Source organism: Carassius carassius, chromosome 46 (genome assembly GCF_963082965.1).
Source record: "Carassius carassius chromosome 46, fCarCar2.1, whole genome shotgun sequence".
Taxonomy (NCBI): domain Eukaryota; kingdom Metazoa; phylum Chordata; class Actinopteri; order Cypriniformes; family Cyprinidae; genus Carassius; species Carassius carassius.
Genome location: NC_081800.1, coordinates 4,680,103 through 4,700,314, shown reverse-complemented (window position 1 = coordinate 4,700,314; position 20,212 = coordinate 4,680,103). Strand labels below are relative to the sequence as shown.

General features: G+C 38.6%; 2 protein-coding genes across 6 annotated transcripts; both read right to left on the bottom strand.

Moving 5' to 3' along the window:
* Nucleotides 1-316: 316 nt before the first annotated feature.
* On the bottom strand, nucleotides 317-11,956 carry zgc:113423 (uncharacterized protein LOC569178 homolog). 3 transcript variants are annotated; one of them, XM_059541237.1, is made up of 11 exons: nucleotides 11,878-11,956; nucleotides 8,458-8,585; nucleotides 8,088-8,156; nucleotides 7,899-7,976; nucleotides 7,032-7,136; nucleotides 4,071-4,434; nucleotides 3,378-3,581; nucleotides 1,752-1,873; nucleotides 1,018-1,192; nucleotides 557-760; nucleotides 317-456 (listed from the first exon to the last, which is right to left on the bottom strand). In XM_059541237.1, the coding sequence occupies exons 2-11, from the start codon at nucleotides 8,518-8,520 to the stop codon at nucleotides 317-319; spliced, it is 1,524 nt and encodes a 507-aa protein (XP_059397220.1). In that variant the 5' UTR covers nucleotides 8,521-8,585; nucleotides 11,878-11,956. The 3 variants fall into 3 exon arrangements, with proteins under 3 accessions (XP_059397220.1, XP_059397219.1, XP_059397221.1); XM_059541236.1 differs by lacking the exon at nucleotides 11,878-11,956 and adding an exon at nucleotides 9,772-10,067; XM_059541238.1 differs by lacking the exons at nucleotides 7,032-7,136; nucleotides 7,899-7,976; nucleotides 8,088-8,156; nucleotides 8,458-8,585; nucleotides 11,878-11,956 and adding an exon at nucleotides 4,879-5,011.
* Nucleotides 11,957-14,729: 2,773 nt separating this feature from the next.
* On the bottom strand, nucleotides 14,730-17,915 carry LOC132129599 (uncharacterized). 3 transcript variants are annotated; one of them, XM_059541234.1, is made up of 3 exons: nucleotides 15,740-17,915; nucleotides 15,585-15,654; nucleotides 14,730-14,843 (listed from the first exon to the last, which is right to left on the bottom strand). In XM_059541234.1, exon 1 carries the CDS (start codon nucleotides 17,815-17,817, stop codon nucleotides 15,937-15,939), a length of 1,881 nt encoding a protein of 626 aa, XP_059397217.1. In that variant the 5' UTR covers nucleotides 17,818-17,915; the 3' UTR covers nucleotides 14,730-14,843; nucleotides 15,585-15,654; nucleotides 15,740-15,936. The 3 variants fall into 3 exon arrangements, with proteins under 3 accessions (XP_059397217.1, XP_059397215.1, XP_059397216.1); XM_059541232.1 differs by having other exon boundaries at nucleotides 14,731-14,843; nucleotides 15,585-17,915; XM_059541233.1 differs by lacking the exon at nucleotides 14,730-14,843 and having other exon boundaries at nucleotides 15,529-15,654.
* Between the last annotated feature and the right edge of the window lie 2,297 nt (nucleotides 17,916-20,212).

Below are 20,212 nucleotides of genomic sequence, written 5' to 3'. Positions count from 1 at the left end.
AGAGAAAAGTTTTGAAAACTTAATATATTAACAATTCTTTTGTTCTTAATACATATATTAACCATTTTTGCTCAAACATCTATATATATATTAATGTACGTTTCATATTGCCATATTTCATTGTCATATTTCATATAAGTCTTTTTTTCAGATTTCCTGTTTAAAACCAATAAACATTAAAGAACAAACCAGTAAAATCACAAATTAAATGAAATACTAATTCCATTCTAGAAGAACAAACAGTAACCGCTACTGACAGCATTTCTTGACACAAACAGTCACCGTGTACAAACACCTCTCCAAATGATACTCCGCACTAGCGTATCCCTCTCTTGATGCCCATCTTGCGCTCATATCGAAACTTGCGGATGGTGCTGTTTATAGCGCCTACGCAAACCTTCCAGTCGCTTCCGTCTTCCTCCAGCCTCATCCAGGGAAAGCGCTCCAGCAGGTGCTCTGAAGAAGAGCAGGAACCGAGAACTAGACCTTATTCAAAACAACCTCTTTTCCACCATCCAAAGTAGCCGAGTACAGTGCGGCTGATCAGATATCTCACCTCGGAGCGCAGAGATCTTGTTGTGGTCCAGGGCCTGAATGCCACGCCGCATCCCGCCGTACACATTGCTGCGCACCAGCACATCCTCTGGGAAGATGAACTTAATGAGGTACCGAGCGATGAGTTCAGGACGTGTTCGCAGATGTGCGGCAGACAAGGCAAACTCGGGAACCTTAACATCCCGATGAGGGGGGCCCAGATACACTGGAGAAGCAGACCAAAATAAGACTAGAATCTGGGTGCGCACAAAAAGTGTTAGTGTGAAAGCACCCTAAAATGAAATGACATCCATTCTCTTATTTAGCTATTAATTTTCCTGAAGACTATCATCGTAAAATATCTATTGACAAACATGACATTTTAGTTTTTAAAAAGTCGTCAATTGAGCACAATTTAAGTTTGTGACCTCAGAAAGTCCAACCCCAAATAGGAGCTACATTTCTATTTCATTCAGCACTGACCGCTGTTGGGTTCCCAGTCTGTGTTTGTGTAGTGATCTTCTGTGATGTGGCTCATCTGCGTTTCCTGCTGTTTCTGCTCCGTGTCGCTGTCAGACAGTTCAACATCAATCTCTGCAGCTGCTGCAAATGATTCTGTCGTTCTGTTCTCAGGTTTCACTTTTTCCTTCACCTTCATCTGTGAAGGAAATAAAAACACCATCCTAAGAAAAATCTGGTATAATTCATGGTATTTGACAAATAACATTACACTTAACATTTTTAGTTTAAAAAGCATATTAGGCAAAGTGCTCTTGTTTTTATGTGCAGTAACTGGACAGAACTTTTTTTTCTTTTCACAATTTCTTAAACCTCTACTTCACACACATTTTGATGGTACATGATAAATTATTCCACATAATTTGAGTTTATTTGGGAACATTTTCACATTCACTTTTTTGTAGTTTACACAGAGGTGTTTTCAAAAATACATTTTAATTTTTAAGTCCCCAAAATGCAGTTGCTGTGGAAATGAAAGGCCAAAATGCAAAAAAAAGAATAAGTGCTGTGTTCTGTAAACACCCCCTTAGATGAATAACAGCACACTGCTGTCACTTGAAATATCATGTACTTTGTTACTTTGTAGAGCACACTTGCTTGAAACGGGCAGAAAAGCAAAAATAGCAGGTCCATGAATTTGGGAAAAAACATCACATCTGGAACCACATCTGTAGTGGAAGTGTTACTTTTACTCTCACCCTCCGTGTCTTGTCCATGAACCGATAGTAGCGGGCCGTTGAGTTGATCACAGACAGACACATTTTCCAGTCTTTGCCTTTCTCGTGAAGGTCAAATTTGGAGTATCTCTTTACCGCCCATTCTGTGGAGATCCACACATTGTTAAAACAAGTGCCATTCATCCTGCTTGTAAACTGTGAGATACGGATATATACAGCTGAGCAAGTTATTTACATCCTTACTTCAAATCTCTTTATTATTAATGAAAATCAACTTTGAAAAAAAAAAACTGTTGATTAAGTGGCACATTGCAAAAATGCCTCAGAAAAGTAAAAAATTCAATTAAAAAAAAACAATGGAAAAGGCACATCACACGGAGAAGGATCCATTTCTCAAATGTGACCCTGGACCAAGTCTTAAGTCGCTGGGGTATATTTTTATAAAAATATTGTATGGGTCAAAATTATAAATTTTTCTTTTATGCCAAAAATCATTAGGATGGTGAGTAGGGTGACCACCCGTCCCGCGTAGCGCGTGCGCGCACAGCGTTTGAAGCCCAATTCATGCGTCCCGCAAATTGAGACTGTGTCACGCAAAATCAATGCTTGCTCAAAAAAAGTTGATGGCTCTATATCCTCGAGCCCCAAGGCAGCCAAACGAACATTACTTGATAGTTCATATATATATATATATATTATTACTATATACTATCGATGAAACCACAAAGCTGACGCGGGAGGTATGTATAACTGCAATATAAAGTAATTTTGAGTATTATTGCTATTAGTATTATTTTCTAAAATTAGGTAGATGTAATATAAAAGTACACATGGCAATGTTTTTGCAACAGCTCCAAGTCTCACGCGCAGTGTAGGTTATACGTCACTGTCCGAATCCGTTCACTTATTTATTTATTCACGCCTTCCTGATATAGTGAACTCAACTGCCATTCACTATATAGGGATTAGTGAATGAGTGAATTCCCTTCCCTTGAGTTGTGATGTCAGACTTTTTTTTTTTTTTTTACTTTTCCTGTGGTGTTGAGCAACTACAATTCATTTTAATCCTATAATTTTATATTATAATTTATTTAAAGTGAATAAATTGTAATGAAAAATTAATAAAATAGCTAAAGTAAAAGTGGAAGTGCATCTGTCAATTCTGTCATGAGCATACATCAGCAATTACACATGTTTAGGGGAATAGGGCATTATTAATATATCATGTAAGGTGGTATGTGCTAGAAATGGGTAAACCACTATCAGTGAGTCTACTCATGGGGTGTCCCTCAGAAACGTACCCCTTGTCCCCCCTTGGGCTTATTAGCAGGTGGTCACCCTAATGGTGAGTACAAATCCTGTTTTCATTAAGATATTTTGTAAAATTGCTACCATAAATATCAAAACTTAATTTTTGAATGGTAATATGCATTGCTAAGAACTTCATTTGGACAAATGTAAAGGCAATTTTATCAATATTTAGATTTTTTTCCAGATTTTCAAATATTGCCATATCCTAACCAACCATACATCAATTGGAAGCTTATTTATTCAGCTTTCAGGTGATATATAAATCTCAATTAAAAAAAAAATTTAAACTTAAGACTGGTTTTGTGGTCCAGGGTCTCAAATATCCGTCCAGCTCACCTCTGATGGCACTGATCTTGTTTGGGTCAAGTCTCTTTAGGCGTCTCTTTGTGTTTCCAGTGGTGCTGCTTTGAGAGAGTTCCTCCACTGTGAAGATGTTTCTGGACAGGTACCGCACCGCTGCACTGGGTCGTGCCATTTTGCCAGCCCTCTGTAGGATACAGTTTGAGATGAACACCTTCCTGTCAGAGCTGCCCAGACAACCTACAGGAGCAGAAACAGACACAAATGGCAACGTCCATATGAAATATTGTTGCACTGCATCATTGTTCTGGCATGAAATCGTTCGCTATTAATGTAGTTAGTTTAAGGCTTATAGTAACAATTTACTCAAAAATGAAAATTAGCTGAAAATGTGCTAAACTTCAGGCCATTAGAGAGATAGATGAGATTTTGAAATTACTTGTGGATTATTGTGCTTGTTTTTATCAGCTGTTTGGACTCATTCTGACGGCACCTATTCACTGCAGATCATCCATTGCTGAGACAGTGATGCAATGCTACATTAAGACAAACTCATCTACATCTTAAATGGCATAGGGTAAGTTAAACTTTCATTTTTGTATGGACTATTGTTACAGTTAATTATATTCTCTGATAGCAAGTTTAAGGTGTTGTAAAATTGTTCTTCCCATATACATTTCTCTTGTTTTAAAGCTGTTTAGATATTTTACTGGAATAAGACTCTCTTACTCGTATTACTCGTCAGATCTGCAGTTGAAGTGGGGTCACTGGTCTCTGAGCTTGTTTCAGCTGGTCTCTTCACTCGCTGAAGATGCTGCATTAGACTCATCTTATTCCTGCTGAAAGGTGCTTGTGTTGTGTGGGTTGGGGCAGTGGCCTTGACCAAGGTGTGGGACTGGCTCTGGATAACAAGTCGAGGAGGGCTGGGCACCTCTGGGCCGGGGGAGAGTGTAGGAGGTTTCCTGCTCTCCTCAGACGGAAGGGGAGATGTAGAGGAAATATGAATGAGGTGGGGCATAGACGCTTCAGAACCAAGTGAGGCTTCAGACTTGGTCTGGCAGCTGTCTCTGTAGCTGGATGACAAATACGTCCTCTAAATGAGAGGAAGAAAGTTAATGAGTGTTTCTTCATCTGTAAACATGTAAACTAAAACCATAAAAAAAGAAACTTAAGTAACATTTATTTCAGCTATTTTAACGAAAGGCAGCATTTCTCATTTTCATAACGTTCTTAAAAGGATAGTTCACCCAAAAATGAAAATGTGATGTTATCTTCCTACCCCCAGGGCATCCAAGATGTAGGTGACTTTGTTTCTTCAGTAGAACACAAACCAAGTTTAAGTCAAACTGTTATAGTCTATCAGTCTTATAATGTAAGTGGATGGGAATCACAGCAAAATCATAAAAAAAAAATGTTTTTAAAAACATACACAAAACCAAATTAAACCCTGCGGCTCATGATACATTGATGTGTAAAGACACAAAACGATCGGTCTGTGCAAGAAACAGAACAATATTTCTAATGTAGGTTTTTTTACCTCTGATTCACCGCAATGTCTGAACTGTCCTGAGCGTGTTCGTGTCGTATTCAGTATTCGCATTTGCGTCGTCATCTTGCTTCACGGCAGATCTCAAGTGGACCATCTGAGAGATGGGTGGCGGTAATGCACTTAAAGTCTGAGATCCGACATAAAGCAAGAAGAAGACGTTGACGCATCAGGCGTCAGCTGTTGAGAACGTGTTTGGACATTGTGTGAATCCGAGGTAAAAAACATTTTTTTTATAGAAATACTGTTCAGTTTCTTACACAGACCGATTTTTTGTGTCTTTACACATCAATGTATCGTCATGAACTGTAGCGTTTAATTTGGTTTTGTGTATGTTATTTGACTATCAAAGATGTGATTCCCATTCACTTCCATTATAAGACTGACAGACTCCAACGGTTTGTGTTAAAAATCTTTGTTTCTGTTCTACTGAAGAAACAAAGTCACCTAGTTCTTGGATGCCCTGGGGGTAAGCAGATAAACATCAAAGTGTCATTTTGGGGTGATAGATAAATACATAAATAAATATAAATAAATAAATTATATATATATATATATATATATATATATAAATAAAAAAAAAAAAAATATATATATATATATATATATATATATATATATATATATATATATATATATATATATATATATATATATATATAAACATTGCAAACCAACAGATGATTATTAATTGCACTATTATTATTATAAATTATAATATAGATAGTTTGACTGTTGGTAATATATATATATATATATATATATATATATATATATATATATATATATATATATACACAGTGTTGTATATATATATATATATATATTGTTCACTGAACGCGTTCATATTTTCGCCGAACGCTGAACTGAACGAATCACTTTTCGTACAATGAACGTGAACGAGAGCGGCGCTCACTCTGGCAGGAATGAACAGCAAGCGCAGTTCACGTTCATGCTCATTTAAAAAGTCAGGTTATACCAGGGCTTAATTTGAGCCGGAACATGTTCCGTCACCTCCAACATTGGATCCGGCATCTCCTGTGTCACTAAAATTAATTGCCTAAATGAAAAAAAAAAATACTGTTTGTGTAGTGTTCAATGTTTGTGACACATGACTTGCGCGCTTGTACTAGTTGAGATTGCTGTTAGCCTCGATCGTTTCACGCAGGGGAAAAATGTCAAAAAGACAGGAAAGTTTGCTTAACTTTTTCAAATTCGCTGGACTGTCAGATCCCAAACAAGCAAACATCGTTTCCGCTGATCAAAAAGGAGACCACGGTGGACACAGTAGCCTAGTATCGATATCTCGTTATTTCGACATAATAAGGGGACATTCTAATCTGCATTAAGCCACATTAAGCGTCCTTATAATGGTTTTCTATGGTAGGAAAATGCTTAACCGTTCATATTATGGGCTCATCTGATTTTTTTGTACATAGCATAGCCTATTTGTTAGGATTTTAGTATCATAATGATTAGGCTAATAAATGCACGCACAATTATCCATGAACTTGATTTGAACAAATGCCTTTCAACTTGTGTGTGCAAAATTCAGAATTAAATTAATGTGCAGAAATTTGTACAAACAGAGAGTAGGCTATGTAGGCATACTATACTGTTGTAGCCATTAAAAAAAGCGCGTTTCATATTTGTTAAAATATTATAATGATACAAATGAACGTGAACTAGTTCGTTTTTAGATATGTGAACTTAGTTCATTTAAAAAAAAAAAAAAAGAACTATGAACATGAACTATCATTATCATCATTATCATCTGTGTGAACTGAACTTTGAGCTAGTTCTGTTTAAGTATGAACTGGCACAACACTGTATATATATATATATATATATATATATATATATATATATATATTAACAACAGTCAAACTGTCTATATTATAATAATGAATAATAATAATAATGCAATGAATAATCATCTGTTGGTTTGCATCCATTTAGTAAAATAGCCAATTTGGATTAACTAAATCATTTGATTCACTTGATTATGGAAACATAGTCACTACTACAAGTTAAACATATATACAAACAAAGAGTTTCCATTAAATATAAGTGTTGATCATAACTTTAGTATATCCTTCATATTGTAATATATGTGCAGTGTGTGAATAAAGTGTTATTTTTACCTGTGAGTGGACAGCTGGATTCTGATGACTGCTCTGGATGCTTGCTACTTTTGCCTGGAGCATCTCAAACTTCTCATCGAGTTTCAGAATGGCTCCATATGTAACCTGAATAAAGACATCTGACTGTAAATCTAAAACTGAGTGTTAATGCAAAACATTTTTCTGTTTAACACAAAAAAAAATCTTAACTGTCTGTCTACTGATAGACTATCTATAGACTGTCTATCTATATTCATACACACAAACACACACATACACTGTATATATAGTTATATATCAATATTTGTATCTGTAGTGAATGAAACCTGTAAAAAAAAAAACTGCAGAATTGACCCATTACTAAGCTCCACTCTCCTCCATTGCTTTTACTCCTTACTGAATAACATCACACAGGAGCTGATACTAGCAATTTGTAAAAGTGTGCTCTTAAAACTAAATGAATCTGCTCATATAAAGTTGTAAAAACTGTTAGGATATAGTTGAACTGTGTTGGAATTAATTGTGATACTGCAAAGTATTTAATGTGCTGTTAAAAAAAAAAAAAAAACACTTCTTAAAGGGACAGTTCACCCAAAAAAAGAAAATTCTGACCTCATTTATTATATATAACAGCTGATGGTAGCCACTGACTTACATAGTATTTAAAATTACAATGGAGTCATTGGCTTCCCTTAACTGTTTGGTTACTAACATCCTTCAGTTCTGTCATCATTCTTCTGATAAACACACACAAAATATATATTGATGACATTTTTGGGTGGACTATGACTTTAATATGTCTACAACACACAAAGGTTCCTAAGATAGGATTGGTTAGTGATGTTTTAAAGGTGGTGCTTAGCAAAGCATCCACTGCCTCATCAGTACCTGACAGTATGCAAGAATCTCTCCCAGAGTTCTTTGCAAATCCGCTCCATATAGCTCAGTTGAAAAGATGCTCTCTTCCTTCATGCACAACAACAACAAGGCTTTAGAAAGAGAAGTTGTCAAAAAGACCTATGGCAAATTATTGAAGCCAGTATTCGTTAATGAAGAATGCTTGTGAAGAGCCATCACCTCGTGTGAATCATGTGGTATTTCATGTGTGACTTCATTAATAAGAACTTCATCATTCGCCTCAGACATCTAGTAGAAAATAGACAGCACTGATCATTGCATTCCTGCATTCACTGTCTAATTACCAAAAGTACATAATCCACATATATTATCACCTCTTATTAGGGAGTAAAATGAATTGTATAAAGAAAACAACCAATTTGTGGGAACATTTTAAAGTACTATTTACTTATAGTGTTTGTGTAAATGTTTACATTTAATATGTGTTAAACCGACTGCCACAGATGGTTTACTTACCATTTACATTACATTTACAGCCCTGTTGTACTCCTCTCCACTAAGTGTGAAAGTGTACTGTGTGATACTCTACCATACTGTCACTGAGGGGACTGGGGCCTCTGGATCTCCTCAGTGGCGTGCTCTCATTGTCCATGCTCTCTATACTGTCCTCTTCAGCCTCCGCCTTCAAACCACACACAACACTGCTCTCCCTGTTCTCTGGAGGCAGAAACCACGGGTATGTGCGGATTATTCTGCTGTGCCAAAGCTGAAGTTACAGTTTTAGTTGTGATAATTACACACAAACAGACATCTGAAGCAGAGGTATATCTCTGTCTATCTATCTATCTGTCTGTCTGTCCGTCCATCTATCTTGGATCTCAAAATCATACAGTAAAATAAATAAATAAATAAATCATTCAGGTAACAACAGTATTAAGAATCAGGCATATGTAAACTTTTGAATGGGGTAATTTTTATAAATTCAGATATGAATTATTCTCTATATGTAAATATCTTATTCAGGTCAGTACGATATAAAAAATAACATGCATTTTATATGCTCATATTTTGGAAAAATAATTAACATTTTGCATATTCTGCAATGTGTATCTATCTATCTATGAATACTTTCATACAGCAAGGATGCTAAATTGAGCAAAAGTAACATATACAATCCTACAAAAGATTTTAAATAAATTCAGCTATTTTGAACTTTCAATTCCTAGTGTAGAGTGAATTGTACAAATTGTGAATTGAAAGTGACATCTTAACCTTTGGTACAATCCTGTTTGAAGTATCTGAATGACGTTGAAGCAAAGAAAGAAAGAAAAGAAAGAGGATGGTTTCTGGACATGTACCATGGTATTATTTTCTGTATTTAGCAAGTTTAGTACTATGTTATTTTCGAAGTAAATTGGACTACCATGGTAACACCATGCAATACTAATTACCATGTACCGTGGTTTTAATTACCATGGCAAACATTCGTATCATATAGTATACATCAACATCTAATACTATAGGCCAGTTTTACCAGGTAACCATCACTGAACTGAACTCCAGACCTGATTTTAGACGTGTGCATAATAGTCTAAGTCTCTTTTAGTGCCATGTGAATGTCAATTGTAAGTGGGATGTGGTGTTGAAGACAGACAATACAAAGCGTTCCTAACGTTAAAACGGCTGTGATTCGTTACTTTCGTTTTCTCTTGATCGTTCACTTCGCAGTAAATGATGAACGGTGTGATAAACAACCGCACAGCGAGGATAAAGCTAACGTTACTTCTGATTTAAAAAGCCACGAAAACATAACGAAATAACCAAAAACACATCGGTGATGTATTATGTTGAGCCAGTATGACGTAAAGCGTTTAATGAGTATTTTAAAGAGATGCACTTGTACCGTGAACAGACATGCTCGGTCCGCCGCAGTCACTCGCGCAGTGTTTACCGTACGCGTTTATTGTAATTTACGTCTGTTGCTGATATTGGAACGGTTTGGCTGTTGTTATTGTATGGTATTTTTAGATTCGATTCAAACCACGCCCGTTCTGCAGTGTCATTCCTCTCTGCGCATGTCTGAACGCAGCTTGGCGTTCAGTTTCCAAAGCGTTCCCGACGCGCGTCCTAACAAAAAGGCATGAAACAGTCAGATGTGGGTATTGGGTTAAATGACTGATCAGCATTCTCAGAGCCGTTACTTGGTCTAAAGCAGGGTTCATCGGATCCAGCGCGCTGCAGAGTTTAGCCCCAGCCCTGATCAAACTCAGCTTTTTTGAAGATCTCGAAGACATTGATTAGCAAGCTTATACTGTATGTGTTTGATTGGGGTTAGAGCTAAACTCTGCAGGACAGTGGATTCCTGGTCTTAACCGAGCGGCGTAGTCATGTGTTACCTGGTACTTTTCTCAACGCTAGGCGGGATGAAACAATCAGAGTTAATTCTGATTAATAGATATGGCATTTTCCAAATCATTTTGGAAATGGGACGGATGAGTCTATGGGACGGATTTTCATTTGTATGTCAGAAACTAATCACTGGAAATATATATATATATATATATATATATATATATATATATATATATATATATATATATATATATATATATCTGTGTTTTAAAAAGCCAATTTATGCTCAACTATTAACAAAACATGCAATTTTCTTCCTCATAGAAGTTGTTGAGTGTTTCAAGTTCACCATCTAACTTCGATCAAACTATCATCTGTTGAAAATCTGATTTAATCAGTTATGAAAGTGAATGGAAATCAAGACACTGCAAACCAACCATGATTGTAAAAAGTGTATTGAAGATGCAAAGTAAAAGACATTTTTGTGTCCGTCCGTGGTTGACTGAGCTCTTTTTCAAGTTAAAGGTAGCATTGATGTCTGGACATTCAAAATAACTTGACAAACTGTATTGTGGATCTATTGTCATGTTTGACATTGTTTTGTTAATGAGATTACACTGTAGAACGCTCAACTGCAAATTTCCCATAATTACCATAATTTGATGGTGTCAATACTGCATAGTACAACATTACTAAAATTACACCCAAGTTTCATGACAATTACTTAAGTTCTATTATTATTCTATTATTTCACAGCTAAAATGTCCAAGTTTAATATAATTTGAATCTACCTGTATTAAATATATGCAATATAGATTTAAAGATATCAAATAAACACATAAATAACATTTTGAAAATAAAAGTTGTGTTTTTGTTTTCAACCATTTATTCAAAACACCAACAATCGACTTAGAATGAGTTTAAATATAAAATCAACATCTGAGCTAATTAAAAAAACAGCGAAATACAAAATACTAAATTCACAGTCACTTGTTTTTTAAATAATGCCATGGATAGTTTTTCTTTATTAATTCATGTCTGTTAATATGTTCAATCAAATGAAGTAGACACATGTACACATGAAAACAGTATTGTGCATGGAGATATAGATAGAGTATTGCTGAGACAGGTGTCCACAGCTTCAGTGTTATTTGCACTGGACCAGCAATGATGTTTTGTCAAATAATGACAGACAAATGTGAAAATGTGTTCAATAAAATTGAAATACTGTAATACTTTAAGCATTGAAAAAAATTAATTGCTTTAACTAAGAGTAAATGAAAGAGTCAATAATGTATGTACTGTTATTCATAGTATTAAATACATTGTGTCTTGTTAGTTTTGTGTGTTAGTGTCAGAACTAATGGTTAATGTGTTCATTACTGCAACTTTCTTATAAAATTTAAGAGTGAGTTTTATTTAGAAATAGCAGAGACCTGAAGCCACCTGACTAAAGCAGTGTGGATAGAAAATATTATTTGATTACAGCTTGTAGGCAGTGGAAGCAAAGAAACAGGCTACTCTGTAGGACAGTGTCAAACAGGTCAACTGCATGGAGCCTAGAATCTGTTTAACAAAAAAAAAAAAAAAAAGATTTCAGGACTAGTTATTCAGATACCAGAACAAACAATGTAACAGTCACGAGAGCAAAACTCACTTTAGGGACTCCATTTTGCAATTTGTATCTTCCAGTAGATCGGACAAGAATTTCACTGAGTTTCCAGGTTTATTTAAGCGTTTAGTTCTCTCAGGTGTAAGGGGTTTGATCTCAGAGCTGAAGCAAGAGCAAAACAACCTTCCTCTCCGATACTGCATTTACAAAACCTACAAAGAGAAGAAATAAGAAAACAGTGTGATGTGGTGGATGATTTGTATGATTTTTTTTTTGTCAATGTCTTTACAGCTCTTTCATACTTTTCATTCTTCAGTATGCTTCCATTTTTTTTTGTTACTTAAACTTCATGGTAATCACAATCACCTCTGTTTATGAAAGGGATAGTAAACTTCAAAATTGAAAATTCTGTCATCATTTACAAGACATTTGTTCATCTTCAAAACACAAAACACACATCTTTGCCCTTTTACTGGAAGTTCATTCACCTAAAAATGTGATGCTTCAAAAAGTTATTATAATCATAAAATATTATAACTTAGTTTTATTATTTTGTCAATCATCAATCATAAAACCTAAGTAACCTTCCTTGCTTGACTTGTGAGGACAGACCTATTTTGTTACTGCAGAAATTAAATCATGCTTGTTTGTCACATGAACAAACCTCTTTGGTTCCCTATTGATACTTCACTCGTACTTCATCTGCAAAGACGTATGAGGAAAACTCCTTTTTCTCTGAATACAGGAGCCTTTTCAATAACGCAGTGTAACTGCACGGCCATTGGTTTGTGCAGTGAATTAAAAACAAACCAATGGGTTGGCAGCAGAGCTGCACAAGCCTATGGTGATGAAGCCTGCCAGAATGGGTGGGGCATCTGGCTATATAAGTGTGCATTTTGCCATAGAATCCTCAGATTATCGATACGAGACTCAAAGCCTTCGCCGTGAACAAGCCTCGCAGCGGATCAAGACCCCTTCCTGCATGACTGATTTTCCCCGCTCTCCAGCTGCCTTCAGTGTCTCCAGCAGCTGTGGTCTTCCCGGCCTCCTGCCACTATCAGGTGATTTTCTATAGGAGCAAATTTCCAGCATTGTGGCAAATGCCTACCAATTCTGTTGCTCGTGCAGGGGAGCCCTGCTCTGCTGATGGTCACAAGTGTGTTTCATGCTTGGGCGGTGCTCACACTGAAGCTGCACTCACCAAGAGGGAATGTCCTCATTGCTTCACTGTCTCCACATAGACGGCGCTGACTGAACAGCCCTGCTTGGCCAGACGCTATCCATTCGCTAAATGCCAGGGAACCCGGCCCAAGGTAGTGCTGGACCCAGCGCCTCAGGCATCATCCTGATCTGTGAGAAAGGAAGAGGAGGGGGCATAGCCTCAATGTTGCCGGACTACCTCCCAAGCAGCCTCCGTTGTGCATACAAGCAGCCCATTCACTTCCGGGTGCTGACAGCAATGTGTTTGTGGTATATACTACAATTCAAATAGTGCCCAAAAAACCCATCGCTGTTACAGCAGGAAAAATAAAACGCAATCATTTTCAAAAAGAGAGAAAATTTCCTCTTCTGTTTATCACAAGCATCAGGGGCCTCATTTATAAAGCGTGCGTACGCACAAAACGGGGCTGGAAACGTACGTACGCCAGTTCCCACGCAAAGGTTGTGATCTATAAAAAACAAACTTGACGGGAGAATGTGCGCACCTTTAAGCAAACTTTGAGCCGTGCGTACGCACATTCTGGAGACAAAGGGAATTGGCGACACCGATGGTGAGGTCGTGAACTGAAGTTAGATTGTAGAAAATAAATGTGAGAAGAACGATTATAAGAATGAATGACATTTAATTTTCACTCCATTTCATACGTTATATCCACATTATCATGAAGATTAAATCCAACAGTGTTATTTGTGCCGATTGTTTTAGGCTATATACATCTAGTAAAATCCAAACGTAATTCAAAATGTATTAAAAGTAAAATAAAATAATAATCAGCGCTGCCTTACAGTCACATTGTCCACAACGGGAGCACAGGAGGACATGGCGCGATACATGTGATAGCCTACAGAATAGCATGAAATACCCTTTTATTAGAGAACTGCAGAACACAGTGTAAAAAGGAAATATTTTCCTTAATGTACATAGCCTATATCATAAAATGTCAAAGTCTGCAAATACAGTCATGAAGCACAATCGCTACTCATCATCGGTCCTAACTATTACGGTGTTCATTACAAAACCGTCAAGAAGGATGTGTTCACTATAACATTTTCGTCTTAAATTTTCGCCCACAAATTAATTAAGTGATTTTGTCAAGGTGTTAACGATCAGTCTATTTGCTAGTGTAACCCTTATTACGAAGTAGTAGAAATAATGTACATAGGTTTAATAGTCTAAGTAGTCGTAGAGGCTATCATGAATATGATTTGGACCAGAATCAGAAGATGCTAAATTGTTAAGAGCCTGAGAATTGAATATCAATATGGAAAAAAATGCCACACCAGAATGACAGTTTAGATAACCTGTATTAAATTCACAGGGTGGAACATACATACAAAGAAAGAAAACACATTTATGAAAAATAACAAACTAAAAAAATAAAGTGCGCACGTAAACAAAACAAAACCCTCCTTTTCAGTATCTTTGAGCTCAGTTCGTCCTCGGTTCAACTTGCCTTGGTTGACAAGAGTTCAGTTTCACCGTTGGGGCCCTTTTTTTCTTTTTTTTTTTTTGTTTGAGTTAGTGTTTGTCCTACCACAACAAAGATGAAGAGGATGATCCGGGCAGTTCGTCTAAAGCGATTTGATTCGTTGTCAAACACGATTGGCTCGCCACCCAGCCACCTGGACTGGGAATCAATGCGTCTCTGGAAGAACGTCTGGATCTGTATCACTCCACGGAAAGGATCTCTGCACGATGTTCCCAACTCTTACCAAAACCTGACCTATAAATAAGGCCAAATCATTTCTTTCAATTACCATTCAGTGAATAAATGGACTGCTACAGGATACTACAAAATAAAATGAGATAATATTTCAGTACACCCATAATGCAAATAAAAATATTTCTCTCGTTGTACAACAGCTCTTATGTTTCTTCTCAGGTATCAAACTATATGAATTTCTCTCTAGTATCAAAAATAAATTTCCATAAATTGCATCCTTCATAAAGAGACATTTCAAATCCAAGTTTTATGAAACCTTACGGTAGTAACATTAACAGTATGCAGAATAAAACTGCATGAATTGCATGTAACCATTAATCAAATTGTATCACGTTCAATTAGAGGCATTAAGGCATTAGTGTGCTTATTTATCCCCCTCTGCACCGGTAACAGTGGAAAGAATGCACTAAAAAATTTACCTCGTTAAACTTCAGTGACCACAATTAAATCCACAATTTTTAACATCAGTATTTAACAAACTAACTATTTAACAACAGTATGAAAAGTTAACATTTCTTTTTTTTATAAACCACAAACAAAATAATTTGTTGGTTTCAAAGACATTAACCAGTATTTCGCTAGCCTATTGTGGCTAATTACCTTATTAACATATGCACAAAGCAGGCTTCACACCTTTAGCTTTACACAATGAGCAACTTTGCATTGATTCACCCATTAACACAGATTAACATAGATGCTAGCGAACTAATAAACTCAGCAACTAGGTTAAATACAAAAATGGGCATCAAAAGCCTGGCCTGTTAGCATGAATATTAGCGAACTCAGATGCCTAGGTAAACAACTCACCATTTTAACGGAATTCACTGCCTTTAGCTCCATGACAACAGTGGATTCAGGCACAGCTTTCGTTTACACTCTATATTACAGCAAGGTATAGTCAGTATAAGCAATAATGATTACAGAACTTGTTTAATTCACTCCATATTGTTTTCTCATCTTACCAAGCAGATAACGCAGCCTCCTATGCTCAAGTGCAAGCGCCAAAAGAACGTGCAGTGACGCAAAACTAGAGGCGTAACTGTAACGGAGCCTAGCTGGCAGCTGATTGGTTAGTTCAGTGCCTCATACAATTCACCCATTGGCTCACTTACAAGTCCATCAAAGATACAAAATTAAAGTTAACCCTTTCATGGCTGGGTCAGACAGCTAAATAGGGCTTCTCATTATTAAACCTGGCTACACTCTCCCCCTTTGAACTCATGTACGTCCCTGTACATGGCAATGGTTGAACTGTTTGTATCTCAGGGTACAGGACAGAAGGATATGAGTTTTCACCCTCACTTAAAACGTCAGCCACAGCTGTGGTTAACCCCTGGAAGAATGATTTAACAACTGTGACAAAGGGGTTTCCAAGTTCAGTATAATCAAGTCTCTTTGACGGCTGACGGATTCTCTCTGATCTCCTGACTGTTGTATCCTTTATTTCCTCTTCTGGTTCTTTACCTCCATTGTGACTCATCTCCTTTTCACTCTCTAACATTTCAGAGAACACTGGAAACTGCTCTATTTGAATGTCATCATCAGGTAAGTTTTGTTCCTCCACAGGGTTTTTACTAGCAGGTAAGTTACTTTCGGTCATAACGATGTCATGAACTTGTTCATCAAGCATGACTCTTTCGGTAAGTAGGTCCTCAGTGTCGTGGTGGTGACAGTTAGGATCATTATGTGTGAGGGGACTGTCCGAGGCACCATTGGACATATCAGGTGGTTTGTTAATTTCAGGAGTGCAATCAACATTTTGAGCATTTACCGGACTCTCAACAGGACAATTGCTCGGAGGTTCAGAATGCTGTTTATCCTGCACAGTAGACATAGTTGGATCAGGCTGCACTAGACTGTCATGGACTGTGGGAAACTGAGCATTTGGGGGTTCTCTGAAACAGTAAACAGGAATGATTTCATCTTCATCGTCTGAGAAATGATTCTCATCCACAGTAGGATTTGCACGGGTTGCTGGCTTGCGTCTTGCGGGCTGCTGGCCAGGTGCCTTGCTGACCTCTGTAGGCAAGTAACCACATGGAAGGAGTAAGTCCCTATGCAGTGTTCTTAAAGGACCATCCTGATTTTCAGGTTTGACTGTATAGACGGGCAGGGTACCTGCTCTCCTCACCACCACATGGACAATTGACTCCCACTTGTCTGAAATCTTATGTTTTCCTCGAATGCGAACGTTTCTGACCAAAACTCGGTCTCCAGCTTCCAAGTCCGAAGCAGTCACACGCCTGTCAAACCTCATTTTGTTCTTGAGTGCTATTTTTGCAGCATTTTCAATTGCTATCTTGTAGCTGTCTTCAAGTCGTGACTTGAGGTTTTGCACATACTCTGCGTGTGATGTTTGCTGACCCCCTTGCACTGGTAATCCAAACGCCAAATCAACCGGCAGACGAGGCTGACGTCCGAACATCAGTTCATATGGTGTAAAACCTGTCACCTCATTCCTGGTGCAATTATAGGCGTGGACCAGGGGTTTTACAAAATCACGCCAACGAGATTTCTCTGAGCTTTCAAGAGTACCTAGCATGTCTAGTAACGTGCGATTAAATCGCTCAACGGGGTTGCCCCTAGGGTGGTATGGGGTTGTTCTTACTTTGTGTATGCCGGCCACTCGACAGAGCTCTTTTATTGTGCGGGACTCGAAATCACGTCCCTGATCACTGTGTAACTTTTCTGGCATTCCATAGTGCACCATAAAGTTCTCCCACAGACACTTTGCCACTGTGCGGGCCTTTTGGTTAGGTGTTGGTATGGCAACCGCAAACTTAGTAAAGTGATCTGTAATCACCAGTATGTCTTTGGTCCCACTTTTGTCAGGTTCAAGGGAGAGGAAGTCCATACAGAGGAGCTCAAGGGGTCTGGTGGTGTTAATGTTTACTAAAGGTGCAGCTCTCTCAGGCAGCGCCTTCCTCCGTACGCACCTGCCACATGTTTTGACTTTTCTCTCGACATCCAGAGCCATCTTTGGCCAAAAGAATCTGGTCCTTACAAGATCCAGTGTACGATCAACCCCCATATGACCCATATGATCGTGTAGGCTGGTCAAAACTGTGTCACGCAGTTCAGCTGGGAGCACAAGCTGATAAAAGGTCTGAGATCCCACTTGGCGTCTCCGGTACAAGATGTTATTACGAAGTTCAAGGCGATTTAACTCCCTCAACAACAGTGGAAGCTCAGTGAGTTCATGTCGCAAGGTTGGGGGTGGTTTTTCTCCCTGCTCACTCTGGGAAATGACATGCTTTATACTTTGATCAGCTCTTTGTTTACTCGCAAGCTCTGCCTCAGTTAGGTGGAGGATAACTGGCAACCCACCAAGGTGATCTTCTTGCCCATAACTGTCAGGCACAGCAGTAGCTGAGATGGCAAGAGTTTCAACTAAAGCAACACCATCTGAAGAATCTTGGCCATCATAACTGACACTGTAAATGAGCTGTCTCTCACAGATTGCTTGCACAACAGCTTGATCTACTGCATCTATATTTTCTGGATCAGAGAGGTGACCCTGAGTAAACTGTCTTATGCGTTCTCTCTCTTTTTGAGATTTAAGATCATCAGCCAGCTTCCCATGAGGCCTGCGGGACAGTCCATCTGCATCGCCATTTTGCTTTCCTGGACGATAGAGAAGTTTGAATGAGAACGTGGACAGTGCTGCCAGCCACCTATAGCTTGTCGCATCAAGTTTTGCTGAGGTCAGTATGTACGTCAGTGGATTGCTATCAGTAACAACAGTGAAGTGGTTACCGTAGAGATAATCACTGAACTTTTCTGTCACTGACCACTTGAGTGCTAAAAATTCCAACTTGTGTGCTGGATAGCGACTCTCACTCCTTGACAACCCTCTGCTTGCATAGCCTATGACTCGACACTGACCCTCCTGTTCCTGATACAAAACAGCACCGAGTCCAGTGGTGCTTGCATCGGTGTGGAGTACATAGGGCTTCTGGGGATCAGCAAAACCTAACACCGGGGCGGAGGTAAGGCTCTCAATAACCAGGTCAAATGCCTGCTGGCAAGCGGGTGTCCAGCGACTCCCAAAGACCTCCTTTGGGTTGCGGTACTGACCTGCTTTCTCATCTGACTTTAATTTCTTGTGAGAAGGTGGGTAACCAGAGGTTAGATTGTGGAGGGGCTTAACGATGTTAGAGTAGCCCTTAACAAACCTCCTGTAGTACCCAGCAAACCCAAGAAAAGATCTCAGCTCTCGCAGGTTTTTTGGGACTGGCCAAGTCTTAAGAGCAGCAATCTTCTCAGGATCAGTCTCGACTCCATTCCTGGAAACCACATGCCCAAGATAACGGACTGACGTCTGGAAGAAGACACACTTTTCAGGTGATAATTTCAGTCCGAACTCTCTAAGGCGTGTGAGCACCCTCATCAGCCTTGCTTCATGCTCTTCCAGAGTCTTTGAGAACACAATCAAGTCGTCAATAAAGACTAGAACGTCCTTTAAATGCATGTCCCCCATGCACTTTTCCATTAGTCTTTGGAATGTACTCGGTGCATTAGTCACTCCCTGCGGCATCCGGTTAAATTCCCAAAACCCAAGCGGACACACGAATGCGGTCTTGGGTTTGTCTGCTTCCTCAACTTCGATCTGGTAATAACCAGACTTTAAATCCAGGACGGAGAACCACTGGGAACCACTGAGCGCTGAGAATGTGTCTTCTAGCTTTGGAAGAGAGTATGCATCTTTTATGGTCTGGAGATTCAGACGCCTGTAGTCTATGCACAACCGGACTTGGCCATTCTTTTTCCTGACCACCACTATCGGTGACGAAAACGGTGACTCTGACTCTCTGATGACTCCTGCATCAAGAAGCTCCTGAATGTGTTTGCGAACAGCTTCGATGTCTTGTGGGTGTATTGGTCTCGCACGCTGTTTAAAAGGAGTTTCATCTGAGAGTTTTATGTTGTGTGCCACTTTATCTGTTCTGCCAAAATCCAAGTCATGTTGTGCAAACACGTCGGGCATGTTGTTGAGCTGCTGAGTGATGCGTTCTCTCCATTCAGATGGAACTGGGGACTCACCGAAATTGAAGTTTAGGTCATGCTTGTTGTTTGACTGTGCCTCTGGTGACTTTGAGAGGGGTTCTGATTGTTTTACTACACTGTGCTCCTGTAACAAGATGCTCTGGTAAGCACTTATCTCTGCAATCGCACATTTAGCAGGAATGACTATATCATGGTCAGACTCATTACTGATGACCACTGGTAGCTTATAGGGCCGCTGCTGGGGAATGTCGACTAAGCTAGCTGTTACCAGCAAGCCACCCGGCAAGGAGGGTAATGATGGCTGCTCAATGACTACAAACTTCTCATTCTGCAAGCAAATAGCTACAGCAACTCCCTCAACTACTACAGTTTCACCAGCTGGAATGATTTTAGAACTTCTACCTTGCAATGTTACTACACTGGGTTGA

What these genes read in the sequence shown, in the direction of transcription:
- zgc:113423 (XM_059541236.1), bottom strand. An exon ending in TACCACATGATTCACACGAG is followed by an intron (nt 7,977 to 8,087) that starts GTGATGGCTCTT and finishes TTGTGCATGAAG; the next exon opens with GAAGAGAGCATCTTTTCAAC. An exon ending in CAAGATCTCTGCGCTCCGAG is followed by an intron (nt 457 to 556) that starts GTGAGATATCTG and finishes GCTCTTCTTCAG; the next exon opens with AGCACCTGCTGGAGCGCTTT.
- LOC132129599 (XM_059541234.1), bottom strand. Translation starts at nt 17,817, where the DNA reads ATGGGTCATATGGGGGTTGATCGTACACTGGATCTTGTAAGGACCAGA.